General features: G+C 39.2%; 1 protein-coding gene and 1 long non-coding RNA gene across 7 annotated transcripts; one reads left to right on the forward strand and one right to left on the reverse strand.

The window, feature by feature from the left end:
- The first annotated feature begins 781 nt into the window (after positions 1 to 781).
- Positions 782 to 3,813, forward strand: LOC113479988. The gene is made up of 2 exons (XR_003398411.1): positions 782 to 933; positions 3,141 to 3,813. It is a non-coding gene; the product is annotated as an uncharacterized LOC113479988 (long non-coding RNA).
- Positions 3,814 to 7,100: 3,287 nt separating this feature from the next.
- Positions 7,101 to 18,773, reverse strand: LOC113479987 (A-kinase anchor protein 17B). Of its 6 annotated transcripts, none has more exons than XM_026848469.1 (7): positions 18,616 to 18,773; positions 18,280 to 18,374; positions 17,206 to 17,288; positions 14,434 to 14,556; positions 12,288 to 12,521; positions 9,497 to 11,006; positions 7,101 to 8,939 (listed from the first exon to the last, which is right to left on the reverse strand). In XM_026848469.1, exons 5-7 carry the CDS (start codon positions 12,375 to 12,377, stop codon positions 8,803 to 8,805), a joined length of 1,737 nt encoding a protein of 578 aa, XP_026704270.1. In that variant the 5' UTR covers positions 12,378 to 12,521; positions 14,434 to 14,556; positions 17,206 to 17,288; positions 18,280 to 18,374; positions 18,616 to 18,773; the 3' UTR covers positions 7,101 to 8,802. The 6 variants fall into 6 exon arrangements, with proteins under 6 accessions (XP_026704270.1, XP_026704271.1, XP_026704269.1 ...); XM_026848470.1 differs by lacking the exon at positions 18,616 to 18,773 and adding an exon at positions 14,813 to 15,028 and having other exon boundaries at positions 18,280 to 18,561; XM_026848468.1 differs by lacking the exon at positions 18,616 to 18,773 and having other exon boundaries at positions 18,280 to 18,561.
- Positions 18,774 to 18,923: the final 150 nt, after the last annotated feature.

An 18,923-nucleotide genomic window follows, 5' to 3' on the forward strand; every position in this document is an offset into this window, starting at 1 on the left:
GTTCATCACTGTGTCTGGTTTTCATTTTAATGGAAAAGTAAGACACTTTTGATGAATTTAGCAAAAAGCTCACTCTGTGAGGTGTGGAAGATTGCATGCTCTCTACAGTAACCAGAGTTCACATCTAAGTTCTTTAAGCTCCCTGAAGAAGAACTTTCAATGTCTAATTGCAACATGCAATGTCCCCATTTTCGGCTTGTCATGCAAGCAAGTTAATCATTAATGACGTTTAGCAATAGCCTGTCTTGATAAGATATCTGATCTACTGTGAGTTGCATGTTTTGGTCATTTGAGTTCATCTTGTATTTTGAAAGTTTTCATAGATGTTTCTCCCAAGTTGGTAACTTCTGATATCTCCACCACATTTTCTGTCAAGTTGGCCATTCAGCTCTTTAAGTCAGGAACATCTCTTAGAAAACTTCCATTTCACCTCAGACTTACAAATCCTTCCTCTGTTCCTCTTTCTGAGGATGTGCTTCCCAATTTGTATGCTTATTCTTACTGTTTGTATGTTCCATGAACTGTTGGGTGGTTTGTTGTCCTGTTGTTTCAGCAAACTCATTATCTCTTCCCATGGTTTTGTTTCTTGTCCTCTTCCTCAGTTTTCCCTTATTACCAAGTAGAATAAAACTTAAAAACATTTCGGAAGTTTGAGGCACCCGTGACCCACAGGTCAGGGTTGGAACTCATCTGTTTCAGTTTGGGGACTCTGATCCATGAAGATCATACAGCATCCATTACCTCTCTATTAAGGCTGCTTATGTTTTTCTTTTGAAGAGGGCCCATATGGGATTTTTGCTGGAAGAGATGCATCCCGAGGTCTTGCCACTTTCTGCCTGGGTAAGGAGACTCTGAGGGATGACTATGATGACCTTTCTGATCTCAACGCTACACAGCAAGAGACCTTGAGGGACTGGGAGTCACAGTTCACTTGTAAGCAATTTTAAACCTATTTACAAAGAAATAGCTAATAAAATGTGTGATAAGGGAAGCAAAGGTTACCAGCTGGAAGCATCAGTCTGAAAACTTACTTTGAATAATACCTCAGTTTACTATTACTAGAATTACTGTTACTCAAATGAATTAAGAGAAATGTCAGGTTCTCCTGTGTTCTCCCTCCCTCTGCTCTTTACAGAACTATAGGAAAGATGGAAGCACTCTGTCATAGGATAAGGTCTGTAAAACCACCCAAAAAGTTGACAGGAATTGGAAATTAAGAGCGTGGTTTTGATAAGAGTTAACACCCCATCTATAGAGACAATAAGATTTTAATGCTCTGAAAAATCAAGTTTATGTCCCCTTCCACTTCTCAGAAATAAGAATAATATTTGAATTATTACTTCTTGGGTTTTTTGAGTTTTGAAGACTGTTTAAACTAGGCCTTTTCCCCTTGGAGCTCTTGATATAACTTTTTTTACTCTAAATAAAGTTACTCTGCATGGCTTTATCAGATTCACAGACAACTGTATCCAGCTGACTTTCTACCCCAGGAGGAGATCAGGAATGGGCAAATGCCACCTCTGGGCTTGCAAGCAGCCTGGTCGTTACCAGTGATGGCCAGAGTGGCAGAGGAACAAAGGCAACTTCCACATTTGAGATGTTTGTTCTAAAATTAACAGAAGGAAATCACTCTCATAGTTGCCTTTATTTTTCTATGCTTTGTATTAAAAGTTTTAAAAAGGCAATTCCAGCTGTTTTGTGTTGTGCCTCAACTTGCTGCTTAGGAGAACTTCAAACCACAGTTTTATGGAAATTGCTTATGTTGACCTTGTACCAGGGCATGCCCACTGGTACAATTTTTTTTCTCCTATTGTGTATCTTGTTGATGAAAAATAATTCCTCCATATCTCATGATGCCTTTTAGCAAGTGAACATCAACAGGATTATTTCTACTCAGATAAGACAAAAAATAAATGTATCAGTTGTTTGTCTCGATTAATTTTTTTTTGAGGGAAGAGATGATGGGAAAAAAGTAGTACGGTGAAATACATCATCAGGATTATTTCTACTCAGATAAGACAAAAAATTATCAGTTGTTTGTCTTTTTTTTTTAAGAGAGATAATGGGGAAAAAGTAGTATAGTGAAAATAAAATGGTTTTTGTTTTTAAATCTAGTGTTCAGTATTAATGGTTTGCTATCACTACCTAGAATGGAGCTTTCCTCTACATAACACCATTAGAACATCCCAGTTCTGACCTGATGTGCCCCTACTATTTTGGCGGTCTTCCTGTCTTAATCAAGACTGTTAATCACACCACATTGAATGGCTGTTTTATTATGCTAACAAGTATATCGCAGAAACCAGAACTATACTACCAAGTATATGACTTAAACTAGCCTGTAAATCTACCTTCTTAAGAGTTAGGCATCAGGACTGACAGTGAACTGCACTCTTTCTACTCCTATGTGTCTAGTAAGTAAATTTGACAATTAGTTGCTTTCAATTCTTATTAATTAATTACAACAATGCTATTCTGAAATACCTGTAGTCATAGACATCCTTTGCTTTGTTGAAGTTGACAGATGGGCAACACAGCACAGCTCTGTTCTTACAGGTATATGATCTTGGCGTTTTCACATGTTCAGAAAGAGATATAAGGCAGAAGCTTAGCTGCATAATCGGATAACAGATCCATCTTTATCTTTGGGAGAAAGGATCCCTCTTTTGTCCTATTGGATATTTTCAACATATATTACAAAAAATAAAAACCCTTAAAAGTTGTATACATGTTTGCACGTACATGTGTGGGTATAATACATAACATATTCTAACAATGCCATTGGTTGAAAAACTAGCTTTGACATTGGCAAGAGAAATAATCTAATCCAGGATTCTCCTTCTTTAGCTGGATGAGTCCCTCAGTTTACATGCGTCTTTACATTCACTCATCTTTTGGCTTAGGCAATAGGAGAAGAATGATTGTTACATTCACTCTGCACGTTTCTTACACTTACTACAACATTAATAGGTAGTTGATTTTGTCTTTTCTCCTTCCCCCTAGTGCTTGGAACAAGTACCTGAGAGCTGTTTTAATATAGCATAGGCATTTTGTTAATTCAGGAAACAGACATACGAGTTAAAAAAGGTACATCTTCAGGACAGAATGATGACTCGGATTCCTTTTCTTTTTCTCCCCAGTTAAGTATCACCATGTTGGTAAACTGCTGAAGGAAGGGGAGGAACACACTGTATACTCTGATGAAGAAGAAAAAGATGCCCAGGATGCAAAGAAAGACTAGAGAGTGCAGTGAGGAACAATCTAATTTTGAATCATAAAGGATCATTTGTAACATTCCACTTCTGTTTTACAAGGTGCAACAGCAGCAGTGCTTACAAAAGGTCCAGAGTTACAGTGAATTGTTTCTTTTCAAAGGTTTCCTTTTCAAATTCAGTGGTAAACTACTAAAGGTCTAAGATGTCTTCCTTTAAACCTACATAATCTGAAGTATGCACAAAAAAAGGTCTGTGCAAAAGTAAACTGCAATTTTGGCAATAAAGGACTCTTACTGCTTCTCTTTTATCACTATTTAGTGCAGAGTAGGTTGAAATCCAGTTTTTCATTAACAACCTAGCACTGTGGACGCAAGCACAAGAGTAACTTCACATATGCAACACAAATTCCACTAAATCTTGTTTTAACTTCTGCAAGGTCTGGTCTTTGGGTTGTTATTCCTTTAGAAAAGGGACTATATTTTATTTGTCCATGAAGGATCATACTCATTTGTGGTGCACTGTAATTCAATATCGCATAAGATAATTTGGCTTTTAAGGAGTTACATAGTGGCTTACAGATGAAACACTAACTGCTTTAGAAAACTACAAAAGTTTTTGAAAGTTTAAATCACTTTTACTTAGGAAATTATTAAGGACTGATGAATACTTGATGCATTCAGTCATGCATAATTATGCATGGATTAATATTCTTTGTTTACTTTTAAAGCACATCTAAAGTCTTATAGAGTTTTAGATATTGAGTGTAACTAGACATCCCTAGAAACCAGGTACACCATGAAGTGTAACTTGACTGGACTACTATTCATTCACTTTTCCTCTTAGTAAAACTCTTCTGTGAATTTTAATGAAATTAAACAAGGAAGATCACCTGCTATTGATTCCTAGGCCTGAAAAAGAAGACTTGCTGGTGTGGCATGATTAACAAGTGCTCTTGTACACGCAGCTTTAGCAGAAGAACGTTGCTGGTCGATGTAACTTATACAAGTTTCCTGTACAAAATGAAATAACATGGCGCAAGCTGTTTCTGTGTTGAGGCCTTTGTTGCTTTGGAACACTGCCATTACAAGAAACAGCACAATCTCATGCATAACCAGCAACGCTCTACACAAGGACCTGACCTTTGAATTGCTTTTTACTTATTTGCTCTCTTCGCTCACATCTCTGCTTAATTACTAGGTTTGTTCTGACTATGTAACCTAGTCTGCTACCAGAGGGGGCTGGGCAAATGGATTCGAACAAGGACAAATGTAAATGTACTCCTTCACCATCCAAAACACTTCTGCAAAACTTCCTCAGAAATTCCATGGAGATAACTAATGTCTTGCTGATCACTCATAAACGTATTTCTTGTCCAGGTGATTCTGCTCGGGTGCCTGGCTGATATATTTCCCACCATTTAGTTTCTCTGATTCAGCTGTCCAGCCAAGTTGTTTCAATTTGTCAACACAACAAAAATGATGAGGCGAGTCCTGAGTGGGAAGGTGTAAACTAGGCAAAATTGTTCAGAAGTAGTGCATTGCACAACAGCAGCTTTCATAATAAGTTAACATGTTAAAGTGCCTGAGACCACCCGTGGTGAGAGCAAATGACTTTCCCTCAGTCCTAACGCTGTCATTTTTGGGTTAAGCTGGGCCTTCACATGAAGAGTGCAGTTGTTCGAGCCATTTAGCTTACATAAAGTGGTATTGTATGAACTACCTAATGAAGGTCTAGAAACAAATGTAAATCTTGTCACAACCTTTGTGTTGCTATTTTATTTTTAGAGACATTTATACTCTTTGCAAACTATTACTAATGGTTTACCTCAAATCAGAAATGTACTTTTATTTAAGGCAGAAAATAAACCACTCTTGCATAATGGTGGCGTTTGTTTTTATTTACTAGAACTAAATCTGATACTCAATCCTCCCCCAATGTTTCAAGTTTTATATTATCCTTCTCCCATGTCTTTCTTACATTATCCAATGCATAGATTGAGTATATGTTCTAACAGAATGCCAGTTAATGCAGTCCTGTTAGTATAACAGAATATTAAATATAGAACATGTTCACATTGTATAATATGCTTTGCTGTTGCAAAAACGAGTTAGGCATAAAAAGGCCCAAGTAATTGTTAAGACTGAACAAAAGCTGGAGCTTTTAAAAGCTGTCATGTAGTGGAAATAGTCTAGGCTGTAGCCTACCCTTCAGTAGACCCAACCATCTGACTCTTCAATAACACATCCTGAGGAACCAAATGCTATTTTAAGTATTAATCTGTACCATTACAACATGATGCATCACAAAGAACGGTAATAAAAACTACACAGAAATCTGTGAATAACACAAGACAAAGCTTAATGTTAAACATCTGTGCCTCTTGGGAAAAAAAGTATTCCACTTCAGTAAAACTACTACTTTTTCACAGAAAACAATTTATCGTGAAAGGGGAAGAAATGAGTCATAAAGCAGTGGTTTCATGAAGCAGCAGCCATGGATTTTATTTTCTTCTAAAGCGCTGGAGAAAATGGATGGGTTTTACCTTCTTTTTCACTCTGTTCATTGCAACTTCATCCCTTCCTTCAGCCGTGACTGGCCGCAATGACTAAGCAAGAACTGTATCAGGTAGCTTATTGGACTGTACATTAACTAAGTAGGGCACGATGACCAACTAAGAGCAGAGACTATCAGCAACCTCCCTCATCTGAACTGTCCAAACACCCATTACTGGTGTGTCACCAAGGCATACTTGAAGAGCTCTGGAGCAAATCAAAACAACTGAATAGCATCTCATTTCCAACCAGTACTGGCATACTGACAACTGCTTTGTAAAATTCAGATGCTCTTTTATCTGAACTCTACCTGTTCTTAATCATCTTTATGAGCTCTTACTTCCTGCTCTTTCAGTTAAACAAAAAAAGTTCAGCAATGAATGGTTAAATCGAGAGTTATGTAAGGGGTCTTACAAAAGGTAAGGTGCTTTTATGGATTGCCTGGAATCTCTGGATTAAGAAGAAAGGGCTTTCTATCTTAATTGCTGTATTCTTGTATTTCAAGCAGATGGACTGATGTAATAATGGGCATTGTGTACTGCTTTAAAAACAGCCTGTAGGATTCTGACTTCAGCATTCAGCACAAAGTACAACCAACGGGCCATGTATTTCCAACAACAAAGCTTAGCTCAGACAGCTCCCCTGAGAAGACTTCTGTTCTCACTAGCTCTATGAGGATGCATTTTCATTAGTTCTGCACAAAAAGTCAAATTTGATTGCAAGATCGGCAGTCTCAGGGCCCTACTTCATACATCAGAGTAAATAGTGTTTCCATAAAAAAAACCCACAACCTGTTGAAACACCAAGTACAATAACACAGGCCAGGCTCAGACTGAAAGCTGTGAAATTATGCCAGCAATGTTTTAGATTTCCTTTGCTGAACTATATAAATGCTGCATGTAATTTGTCTAAATATTCTGTAACTTTCACACAAGATGTGACATTTACTCCTGTAACTACTGAAATTTAATCTATAAAGCAATGTATTTTAAAAGTTTTAAAGCAAACTGGTTTATATATCTTTAAAGATTAGCCTTCAGGATTACAAAATTATACTGACCAGTCCAGTATATGAAAGGATGGGGCTCAAATTAAGTGTGTCGATATGTAAGGAATTAATATTAACCCCCTGTAAACAGGTTCTAAATAATGGCACCTGTAAACAAGTAAGAAAGACAAAAGTTCTGTTTCAGTATGAAGATTACAATGGTGTCTCACATTTTAAAGTGCATGCATCTTTTATTCACTAACATTGTTTTACACCAAATGAGGACTTGGAGATAGAGGATTTGCTTTACCAGTTTCAATCAATATAGTTGAATACAAGAAGCAATTACAGAACTGGTGTATTTATTTGATACTGAATATTGTGACAACATGCTGATAAAAACACTAGAACTTTACACCAAAGGAAATGTTTAGTTCCTGCTCCCCCAGATTACCGAAAAGAAATACTTCCTCACCTGTAATCAAAAGGCCTGTCTTATGGGAAATGGGTACTCGTGGACGCAGAACTGTCTATAGATTGACAGAGGGAGAAGTTTTGTCATCTTTAATCCGCAAATATTGCGTAGAGAAAAAACACCCTTGGTATGTCACGTCAGTGCAACCAAAACATTTTACATGGTCAACGAATACAGTAGCTGATCTTCATTACAGTTGTATAAAATACTAAAAAGGAGACTTAAAAGGGGCATAAATGTTCTCGAAAATAGTCAGAAAATATTTCTGTCAAGAAAATAAGATCTTTTTAGATAAAAGTAATAGATTAACAGTACTTTTGAGTAGCAACTGCTTGTCGTTCATGACCCTGAAAAGGCACTCAACATCTGAACATGTGAAGAGAGAAGACATAAAACCTGGCTTAAAGCCTGTAGGAAACGCCAGTACTGAACACTGGGGGAGAACTTATCTACCATGAACAATTACAATTTTTTTAATTAGTATTTATTGGAGCAGAAATTATGAACTTGGGTAAGATTTTATGTAATGAAGGCAACATTATCACATTAACTTAGTATATTGACATGTTAATAAATAAAGCATACTAAAATGAAAGCTGAAATAATCAGGGATTGAACTTAGTAGAACTGGTCCTTGGTATCTTGCTAAGGGACTTTGTCCAAAAGCAACTGTGGCTGTCTTCTAAATACAGCAAGCTGCATAAATATGGCTATAACTCAAGCTCCTAGACTGTGTTTTCACATTTTAATCTACATGCAGCACAAGTCTGACAACATTTCACAATTCCTCCGGAAATTATTTGTAAGCAAACTCATACTAATAGCTATCTCACTACATGTGCCTTCAAAATCTTGTGAACAAATTTTCAACCTGCGTAGACATGGGGACTGTCAGCATGCTGACAAGCATTGCTCTTTCACCATCTAGCATTCAGAGCTTTGCTCAGACAATCATTTGGATTCCTGGAAGCACTACATCTAGCACAAGTTCAGCAAAATCCATCCCCCCAAAAAAACAGAAAGTTTTCAGAAACACCTCTAGAACTGTGAATAGAAAACACACATTTTTTCCAGTGTGGGTTTTACAGATGATGGGATTTTTTTCATATTTGGAAATGTATTACTTCCCACAATTGAGTATAAATGTCCCCCACACCTTCCAGACCCATCATTTTAACAATCTGATTGAGGAGGCACTTCATATGCTCTAGGATTTACATAGCTATGATTTTTTTCCAATGACTTGTTACTACTAAATACTGTAACTTTGCTATTTACATGATTCCCTACATTTAATCAGAGTATAACAGTCCATGATCTTGATCTTTCAAATTCTTAGTAACTGGTCCACGAAAGTTCTTCTGGTGCTGGGGAATGTTTTGGTCCTCTGTTACTCAAAAGGCAAACACAGATTCTAGTTTTGTGGCTCACTACACCAGTTAGATATTCTAACCAAAGGAATTACTTAAGCAAAAAAACCCAGTATTTCATATACCTTTTAACTGTCAAAGGGCTTTCTTCTTTCTTCTCCCACTTCTATGTAAAAATGTAGGAGAATTATATAGTAGTTGATCAGCATCCTCTTCTGGGCTCTGCTCCACAGAAAGCATCTGAGCAGGGGTTTGTCTGAATTATCTCAAGAGGAAATAGAGAGCATCCTCTGACATCTGCATCCATCTCTCTTCTCAACATTAATTTCCTCTCATCTCCTGCAGATAAGTATATCAAAAAGTTATGTAAAATGAGTTGGTTGGGGTGGGTCAGAGAGGGGAAGGGTATGAGGAGATAGCTGTAAGGTATCCACCAACAAACTGAAAACTGAAAGGTCGTGTGTAACAATAGCCAGAAATGTAGCAATCCTGTATGGAGATCAGATGACCACCTATATATAAATTCACTAAGTTCAGACAGTACTTCCAACCCAGACATACCACATACTGAGTTTAATGTTTTAGTTGTCTAAAGCATTTGAGTTTCTAGCATGCATGTTGTTACCACCTATCTGCTCATGCCCATGACAGATACTTTGCTATCCAATTAAATAGACAAATACTACTCTTCAACTGCAGCTGTGTGTATGTTTCTGAACTAAACCAAACAAACCTTTAACTGCACAAGTCACACACCTGTTTTACACCATGTTTACACTTTTTAAAACTCTTTTTTAAAAACACTTACCATTCATTGCTAAGAACTGGCAACTAACCTCACCTTCTAGAGGCCTGTCAAATTCAGTCACCTCAGTTCTGGTGTCCCTGTTTCTCACCTGCCCTCTGGAGGGTCTCCTGAAGTGGTAAGCCATCACAAGGGGTAACATCTGGTACTGCCATGGAGGTGTGAAGTGCATTGAATTTCACTTTTTTGTGGAACATTTTCTTACATTTTCTTTGTATCTTTCTGAGTGACTCCAGCTGCATGCAACTGTCCATCTCTGAAAAGCCACATTCATCAGATAAAAGATTAGAAGAAAGGTTTTTTCGCTTTTTCTTCATTTTGAGAGCATTTCTCTCCTCTTCCCTGGATTGTCTCTCACTTTTCTGTCCTTCATGTTTTAATTTACTAACAGACCTCTTGCATGACTTTTTAAGCTTATGTTCACACTGCCTTGCCAAGCCCTCATAGACAGAATTAGAACAGAAGTTACATTTGCTGCTTTTCTTCTCTTGACCTTCCAGAGTTACATTTTTAAGGTAAACCAGTAATTTTCTTTCCTCAGGTCTTGCAGGCAAGCACCCTTTATTACAATCGCTGTAAATTTCTTCACACCTTCTTCCTGTTCTCTTCATCGAGTCACTACATGCCTCTATAAAATACTTGGAACCATCGATCTCTTCCACCTTTAACCTACAAGCAGATCTACATGTTTTGTATTGCACTGTACCTTCAGCACTACCATCTTCTTGTTTGAATTCATTACCATGAGCAACAGCAGTGCAATCCAAAGAATGATTCAGTTCAGCATGCGGTAAGTTATCAACAGTGAGGGAGTCATTCCTCTGCACTTCCAACTTTTTTGCAAGCCTACCCCCATAGGCCTTGTTTTCTAACACAGTGTCTGATGACTCAAGTTCCCCAACAGTGATCACCAGTCTACAGTTACCATCGCTACTACAATTCCTCTTGTTGAGGTTTTGGACAGGACTCACTTCTCTGAAGTGCTGACCATGTCTGTTACTCAAGCTGACACCAAAACCACTATCATCATTAGACACCACTCTCTTCCACCAGGACTTGTTCACAGTGGGTTTTGGCTCTAAGCAAACACGTGCATAGCGTGGTGTCTGATAGTGGTTTAATAAATAATGGATGAATTCATCAGTCTCATAAACCTTTTGCTTTTTGCAACCATCTTCATCAGACACTGTCTGCATATGAACTACATTCAGTGTTGGGTGGTCCCTTCCATCGAGAGATTCGATGACCCTACAGTCTTGTGTAACTGTAATCAGTAAAGATCCACAGCCAAAGGAGTTGTACGCATTTCTGTCAGGCAGTCCATCAGAACGCGGGGCTGTACAGGGATCATTTAAAATCATCCTGACTATGTGACAAGCAGAAGCTTGGAAGTTACTCTCATCTCCTTCCTCACTAGGTAAGCTGCCACCTTTTTGGGTTAACGGGCACTTAAACTCTTCCTTATGTTTCAACTCTCTGTACGTGTAATGTGAGTTAATCAGTTCCTGATGTAAGCCTTTAAATGCCGTTTCAGAAAAGGAATCATCCTTCCTTATGCCCAATGAAGGATCCACTTTTTGACTTGCCAACTGTGCAAAATCCTTCAAATAAAAAAAAAAAAAAAAATCAGGAAAATTATTACGTACATTTATTGAGCGCTATAAAGAGTGCTCAACTGCAAACTCCTAAGCAAGCAGTCCCATGGTGAGAAGAATTACACAGGTGAGGGATAAGTGTGGCTTAGTTCAGAGCTCAATCATACAATCCCAGTATCCCTAAGTGAGAACTACAGATATTTCATCGTCTCAGAAAGTTCCACTCTCAATGTGAAAGTGGTCTTTTAAATCAATTCATCTATCTCACTGCAACTGCATAAGAAAATATTTATTCTTTGTTTGATCACAGCGTCACAACTAGTACTGCATGCAATTACTATATTTTTGTAGATAAAATATTTTAATTAGAATAAATCACTTTGTTATACATTGTTTTAAATGGGTCCAAACACAACCAATCTAAAGCTTTCCAAGTGGTGAAACCAGGAAACTAGAAGTTTATTCAACACATCGCCTTCATAACTAAGGTGGCCAGTGTCATATGTCATGGGGCCCTGAAACTCATGCAGAATGGCAAGGGTAGCCTCTGACTTCAACTCTTAGAAAATGATAGTCCTTTAGAAATCTTTAACCTTAGGGTTGGGGCAAACGTACTTGTTAAAAGCTGCAAGCAAATTTTTACTTAGCAAATAGTGAAGACAAAGCCATGTTACCACCCCTGAGAAATGAAAACCCCTGTTTTCATTTTAAAATTTTTTTCTTTTAGCCCAAAGCACTAAAATAAACCTCCAAACATTAATCTATGAGCAAAACACTCAAATTTTTATCCCTCCTCTGCTGACTTTCTCAAGGCATTAGCTGAATCATGCTGAAACAGAACTGATAGGTTAGTGCTGGCCACAAGAGAGGCTGCTGGAAATGCAACTGGCATAATCCCCATCAATTTAATTCTGTCACTTGCAGGCCTGAGACCAAAACAAGCAGTGATTGCTTCATTTGCATCCCCACCCCAAAACTCCTTGTTTGCAACACTGGATCAAGTCTAATAGAGCTGACACAGCCCTTTCAGCCCTATTTTCTCAGTAATGACAAGGCCTTGAACAAGGGAAAGTTTCTGGGTGGAAATGCACTACCTTTGCTCTTTGGGCAAGACTGTCATCTCTGCCAATTGAGAGCAGATTGTCACAAGACTTAGACCTCAGGCCTTCACAGTGTTCGGTCAGTCCTGAGGCATTCTGTACAGCATCAAGACATCAAATGTCTAGTGAATTATTCAAGCTCTAATAAACAGTCTTCAAAATTTAAAATGTTTTAAAATAATCTTACTTTCACACGGTTTAACAGCACTGTAAGCAGTCTGACAGACTCCACTCTTCTCTGAGCTAGCAGGGATTTCCTTTCTTCCCATTCAGGCATATTCTCTGGCCACTGCTGTTCTTCAGCTGGTACCTTCTGCTGCTTTGGGGGATGTTTCTCATCTCCATCTATCTGCCTCTCTTCTCTCCTCTCGAGCTTAGCTTTCTTTTTTCTCTCTTGAACTTCTTTTCATCACGTCTTTTTCTAGGTAATTATCAACATGGGACAATTTAGATGACACTTGTCTTACATTTAGAGTCCTGGAGAATTGGATGCAAGTCTTTGAAGTGCTAATAATAATCAACCAGTCACCAAGAATCCACATGTGGCTAACAAGGAATCTTGTTTGTTAGAATAGCATGTTACAAAAAATCCATGGCACATAGATGACATGCATCCAACTGACACACACGTTTAGAAAGTTCTGTGTCTCAAATGGTTTGTATTCTAGGGTTTTCTTTACAAGCACTACCAAGACAACAGTCACATAACCTATTGTCTCCAAGGACACAATGAGAGACTAATTGTTTGGAACTAATTCTTAAATGAACAAATCTCCCCTGGATATTAGCACGAGGGCCCCATTTAAGAGGTGTTACAAGACTATTTCCACTGTTCTATAAACTACAGTTGAAATGTGTGCTAGTTTTGGCTGGGGTAGAGTTAATTTTCTTCACAGTAGCCAGTATGGGGCTGTGGTTTGGGTTTGTGCTGGAAACAGCTCTGACAGCACAGGGATGTTTTCGTTACTGCTGGGCAGCGCTTACACAGAGTCAAGGCTTTTCCTGCTCCTCACCCCACCCCGCCAGCGAGGAGCCTGGGGGGGCACAAGGAGCTGGGAGGGGGCACAGCCGGGACACCTGAGCCCAACTGACCCCAGGGACATCCCAGGCCGTGTGGCGTCATGCTCAGCACGTAGAGCTGCGGGAAGAAGGCGGAAGGGGAGACGCTGGCAGTGGTGGCGTTTGTCTCCCCAAGACACCGTGCAGCCCTGCTTCCCTGGGGATAGCCGAGCACCTGCCTGCCCACGGCAAGGGGTGAACGAATTCCTTGTTTTACTTTGCTTTGCCTGTGTGGCTTTTGCTTTACCTGTTAAACTGTTTTTATCTCAACCCACAAGTCTTCTCACTTTTACCCTTCCAATGTCCTCCCCCTTCCCACAGTGGGAGGAGGGAGAGTAAGCAGCTGTGTGGGGCTTATTGCTGGTCAGGGTTAAACTACAACAAGCTGTCACTATTTTTTGGAAACCTTGTCCTGTAGGAAGTATATCTACTAAACAACCAACATGACACGTTACAGAAAACTCCAGAAAGCTGAAGGAACAAAACATTCACACAAATAAGCGTTTAAAAATATTTTTTAAGAATTAACTATGGAAGCATAGCAATGTTTTTAGAGACCTAGCATTAGAGTCACTATGCTCCACATTTTAAGTGTTGGGTTTTTTTAAGACATGAAGGTGTGTAAAATGATTTATTACTAGTGACAGTTTAGAATGCCATCCAAATACATTATCTACAGAATTAAAACTTCAATATACTACTACTACTCATATACAAAATCTAAGAACACTGCCCTGAAGATAACAACAATGAAAGAAGTAACATGTAACAAGGGGTAGAAGAAAAGATGGAAAGGTGTTCATCTCTAGCTTTGGACCTTCCAGCCAGCTGGGAGACACCTAGAAATGTATATCACAATAATTTTACTTCAAGGCATAAAGACATTAATTTATGATGTTGCAGCACAGAGCAATACAAAAAGCCCACGTGCAGAACCTTAAGCAATCAAGCCTCAGAGCAATTTGAGGCAACAGCTCTCCAATTTCACTCCAGGCCCACAGAACAATACAATCTGAAAGGGACCTCAGGATAGTAGTCCACCCTTTCTCATAACCCAGATCCATCCATCTGACACCTTACACACAGAATTAGGATGCTTTTCTTTCTGACAGTAACACATAAAAACTACATATTATTATTGCTTCAAGTTCTCCAACTCCTGTCTCCTCAAAGCCTGGATTTTTACAGTAACCACTCTTCCTGGATTTTACTTGGTATGAGATAGTGTAACAAATCTCAAGAAAATGGGACATTCTCTAAAAATACACTCTCACCTTTCAACCCCCTCTCTTTCTCCCCCTTTTTCGAACGTGCTCCTGTTCTTGCAGCTTTAGTCTTTCCAGGCTTCTCTTTCTTATGGCTCCTTGACTAAAATGTCTGGTTGTATCAAAAGTCACCTGTCACAGAAGAAGCAGAATCAGACTTAGCAGTCCACTTTGCTGTGTATTTATACAAACACAGACAACCCGCTGAGCAGATGAGAGACCCCAGGTGACTACCAAGTACTACTAAGCTCCTGAGAATGTCTCTCTCTACCATGGCATACTAGAACATCTCTTCTGAAGTTCACACTGGGTTGTCAATCAAGCTCAAACATCCCACTCCCAAATGTCTTCTCCTGCTGTGACATCAGGGACTCACAATCTAACATACCTTTGGCCAAACCCATTCCCAACACGCTCTTCTGAGGACTCAAAGTTCACTATGTTCAGCAGAGAATTCCCAGTTGCAGCATTTGTGCAGTTCTGCCAAAACTAGAGTTCACCAACTCTTAGAGCAACATCTTCTGGATAAGATGCTTGCTTCCTTGATGAATTCTGTTGACGTGTGCTGCATTTAATCAGCTTCAAATGCCCAGATGTGAGCACACTGAAAGAAAACACTCAAGCAAATTGCATCAAGATCTATCTACACTGAAAAAATACATAGTATTAAGTGTTATTTCCAGCACAAAGGTGTATTTTAGGATCACAGTTTAAAAATTACCTGCTGGGGGGGGGGGGGGGAATAAAAAAATCAAAGCAGGGTACACCCTAACAAGTACTTATGGAAGTAAGCTATTAGGCTACTGAAATTAATTTTACAGATTGCAAGTTCTCTTTTATAATGCCACACTAAGCATAGCACTTAAATGGATTCATCCTGCAACATCCTTAAGCAAAAGGTACAGAGAAGAGAAGGGGTTCACTTTACTAGCCAAGAACCACCCAAATTAGGGCAGCTGCTGCAGCTACTTAATGCTTAACAATAAGAAACCAAGTATCTTTCAAAGAGTCTCACCAGCTTCTGAGCTCTTCTCCCAGTCTCAGTGCCGGCCACGCCAAAAATATTTACAGATTTTACCTTACCCACATCAATTTTTCAGGAAATCAAAACAGTAAAATTCTGGGGGGTTTTGTTAAAGGACTTAAGTTCAGATACATGAACTTTATATATCAATATCTCTATATCCAGTACAAACAGAATACTCAGAAAGTTTTTCACCCTCACATGCTTAAGTGTCCAAAAAGTTTACAGAGTCTTCCACTGGTGAGTAAGGACTTCTCAGGCCTAACTTCAAGGAAAAAAGAGCAAAAGTTGGCAAATCACCATCTGTGCCAGTTTCTTCCACAAAATCTCAGCAGCTATTAACAAGTAAAGGTTAGTATATTTTAATGCTGTCCATATGCTACATTTTCCCTTCTTTTTAGCCACCATTTTAACAAATACATACTAAACCAAAGGGGAAAAAACAATTTAAAAGATACATACACAAAGAACTGCAGGAGTGTCACATACAAGCTTTCACTGAAGCAACATGAAAAGGTCTGCTAGATGGTTGTCATGAGTTAAAAACTATACTGCCATTATTGAAAAATGCCTCCATATAGGAATCTACAGGGGAAAACAAGTGTAGTGCAAGAAGATGATGAAAGAGGGTGACTACGCTTTATTCAGAACAATGAAGAAAAAAATCTCATATATGTACTGAAGAAAAAGCTAGTGGGATTAAAAAAAAAAACACCAAACAAACAAACAGGAATCTCTGGAAGCATCAGCTACAGCACAAACTGCAGCACTGAATCGCTCCTGTTAAGAAGCTGCTGCCAAATGCACTCAGAATTAAACACAACTTTGTCAGGCAAGACTGAATATCTCAGGATTAATCTCTGAATACAGCCATGTGTGTATATATATATAGAGACACACCTTCAGCATCTCATATAAGCAAAGCAGATACACCCAAAGTACTTACTACAAAACTGAAAAAGCAAGTAACCTCTAGAATCCTTTCTGCCCACCATGCATTAAAATAAAGAGCTTCCTAAAGCTGTCTATAATGTAAGTAACAACTACATTTTTTTCTATCACACTAAGATTTAAGGTACAGCAGTAAAACATCCAGGACACCACTGTTAAAACTGGAGACATGAAAGTCAAGCCCGAAGAAGAGCTGGTGTACCCAAAAGCTTGATCCATTTCACAAGTACATCTGATATTATCCCGTTCTTGCAAATCTCTCTTCACTTACATCCTTACACAATCATGGCTGCATCCATATTCCTACTACTGCAATAAATCACCTAAAAGTAAGCCCAAAAGTCTCTTCATAGAGCTGAGTAAGCTATAGTGGTTTGCCAGTGCAAACCATTACCCTTGCTCTTCCCCACTCTTCTTCATGGCCAGGAGCTCTTCAAACATCAGAAATGTATCTCTCATCACATAACTGTGTACAAGTCACAGAATTATTTACTGGCCTTTTGGAATTATACTATTAAGCTGTTATCTTAACTTTAAGCTTTAACTATTCAAACAGGTAAATCACAAGGGATCTGACATTCAAGCCCTTTACCAAATTATTTCCTTTTAGCCACTCTGTCATGGTTATAACATCAGGAACACATTTGCCCTTGCACTAGTGTTTACAACAGTAACTGCAGGCTGAACTGTCCTTTGCTACCTGCATGCCTTCCTTCTGTGATCACATGTTCTGATAACCCTGATATATACTCAAAATAAAAATAAAGGTGCTACTTAAATGCATAAAAAGGAACCAAGATACTGACCTGGGATGCTAAGATCTGTGATCAATTCCCAGCTCTGCTGAGGAATTCCTGTGAAACCCAGTAACTTCTTATGTCTTGGGGGCCTAAAATGATACAGTATTTTAGAAGAGATTTAAGCTGATCATGACCACAACAGGCCAACAGATCACTTACTCTGGCCTGTGCTGTCTTCCACCTTAGTTTTACCCCAGCAAGACAGTACAGAACTTGGCACTGTATTGAGCTGAAGCATGTCTTCCAGGAAGGCACCTGACTCTGGTTTGAAGACATGACGATACGAAAATCTGCCACTTCCCAAGAAGTTTGTTCCATCCAAAATCTGCCACTTTGGGCAGTTTGTTCCATTCTTGCTCATTCACCATTTGAAACAGAAGCCACTTCCAGATATTGATTTTTCATAAGCCTTCCTCTACTAGATCCTTTTAGTGTCTAGGTGGTTCTGTGGCAAATTTGTTTGTTTGGGGTTTTTTTTTTTTCCTCTTACATGCCATAATCCAGGTGCCTCTCAGTCATCTTTCTTATATAAAGTACATAGCTTGAGTTATTTGAGAGCTCTCTCACAGTCCCTTATCATGATGCACTTTCTCCAGCCCCTGAGTAATTTTTGTTTCAATAGTTTAACACTCTCCAGTGTAAAACATTTGAATCCCAATCCCACACACTGTACTAATTTGGTCAGTGCCATACACAGCAAATTGACTCCTTTAAGCCTACTTTCTATCACCACTTAAACATGCTCCCCACAACACTGCAACAGAAACTCAAGCTGTTACTAATGTAGTACAATAACCATTTCATACCCTTAAAGAAAGCGAGGATAAATCAGTAACTCTGAAATTATTTTTCTGAATATCTATACAATTCTTCTTACATTATCTTAAAACACGCTAAAACGTGTCAGCCAAATTCATACTTTAAACAAAATTAGACTTTAGGGAAACATTAACAGCCTGGCAGTATCTGATCTTAAACACTCATACAGTCCATATGAGCAAATGCAAGTAGTGAGAATAATCTGATCCAAAGGCACCCCTCACGTTTCCTCACAGTACTGCTAGCTCAAACCGCTCTTACCATCCCGTTTCCCAGCTGGTCCCTCCTGCCAGGCCCTGGACCACCACAACTATTCCTGAGACCATACCATCAACTGGCTCAGGAAAGAGATCTAGCTTAGAGAAAACAAAAAACCCCCAAAACGGTATTTTGCCAAGTTACTTTGCAGACAGTTGGTTTCCCTGCCCTCGTGCACAGCGCAGCCCCTGAGCAGTTCCGAAGGAGAGCTCAAGGAAGAGAAAATAATCTTAATTCTGCAGAGGTAGGTATGCACCTATGAGCGAATGGCAATGTGGCAAGTGTATGTACTGACTCACAGTAGCAGAAAGAGTTTATCATGCAGGGAAAAGCATTTACCAGAGTCACTTGGAGAAGTTTAAACAAGAGGTTTAAATAGATTTTCAACAGACAGGACTAGTTTCTTCAGTTTGCTCAGCACAAAATTAAGTGGAGAGCAGGGATGATCAGAGGCGCCGCTGCTCACACAAATATCGCAATAAAAGGGCCTTTTGAAGCTCATGCTCCCACGCTGCGCGGTTTGAGGTGGGGATAAAGCAAACCGCAGGCCAACCCCCAGCTCAATGGGCGCAAGTGCCGAGAGGCCGCGGTGCCTCTGCTCAGCGCGGGGGGGTCAGCGGGCACCGCCGGCCGGAGCCCCGCGGCCC

The sequence above is a fragment of the Athene cunicularia genome (genome assembly GCF_003259725.1).
Source record: "Athene cunicularia isolate RWA chromosome 4 unlocalized genomic scaffold, athCun1 chr4_part3, whole genome shotgun sequence".
NCBI lineage: Eukaryota > Metazoa > Chordata > Aves > Strigiformes > Strigidae > Athene > Athene cunicularia.

Excerpts from the sequence above, each read along its gene's own strand:
- LOC113479987 (XM_026848469.1), bottom strand. The coding sequence starts at position 12,377 with ATGCCTGAATGGGAAGAAAGGAAATCCCTGCTAGCTCAGAGAAGAGTG. Across the intron at positions 11,007-12,287 it reads TGCTGTTAAACCGTGTGAAA|GATTTTGCACAGTTGGCAAG; the intron begins GTAAGATTATTT and ends TTTTATTTGAAG. Across the intron at positions 8,940-9,496 it reads GGAGACCCTCCAGAGGGCAG|GAGATGAGAGGAAATTAATG; the intron begins GTGAGAAACAGG and ends ACTTATCTGCAG.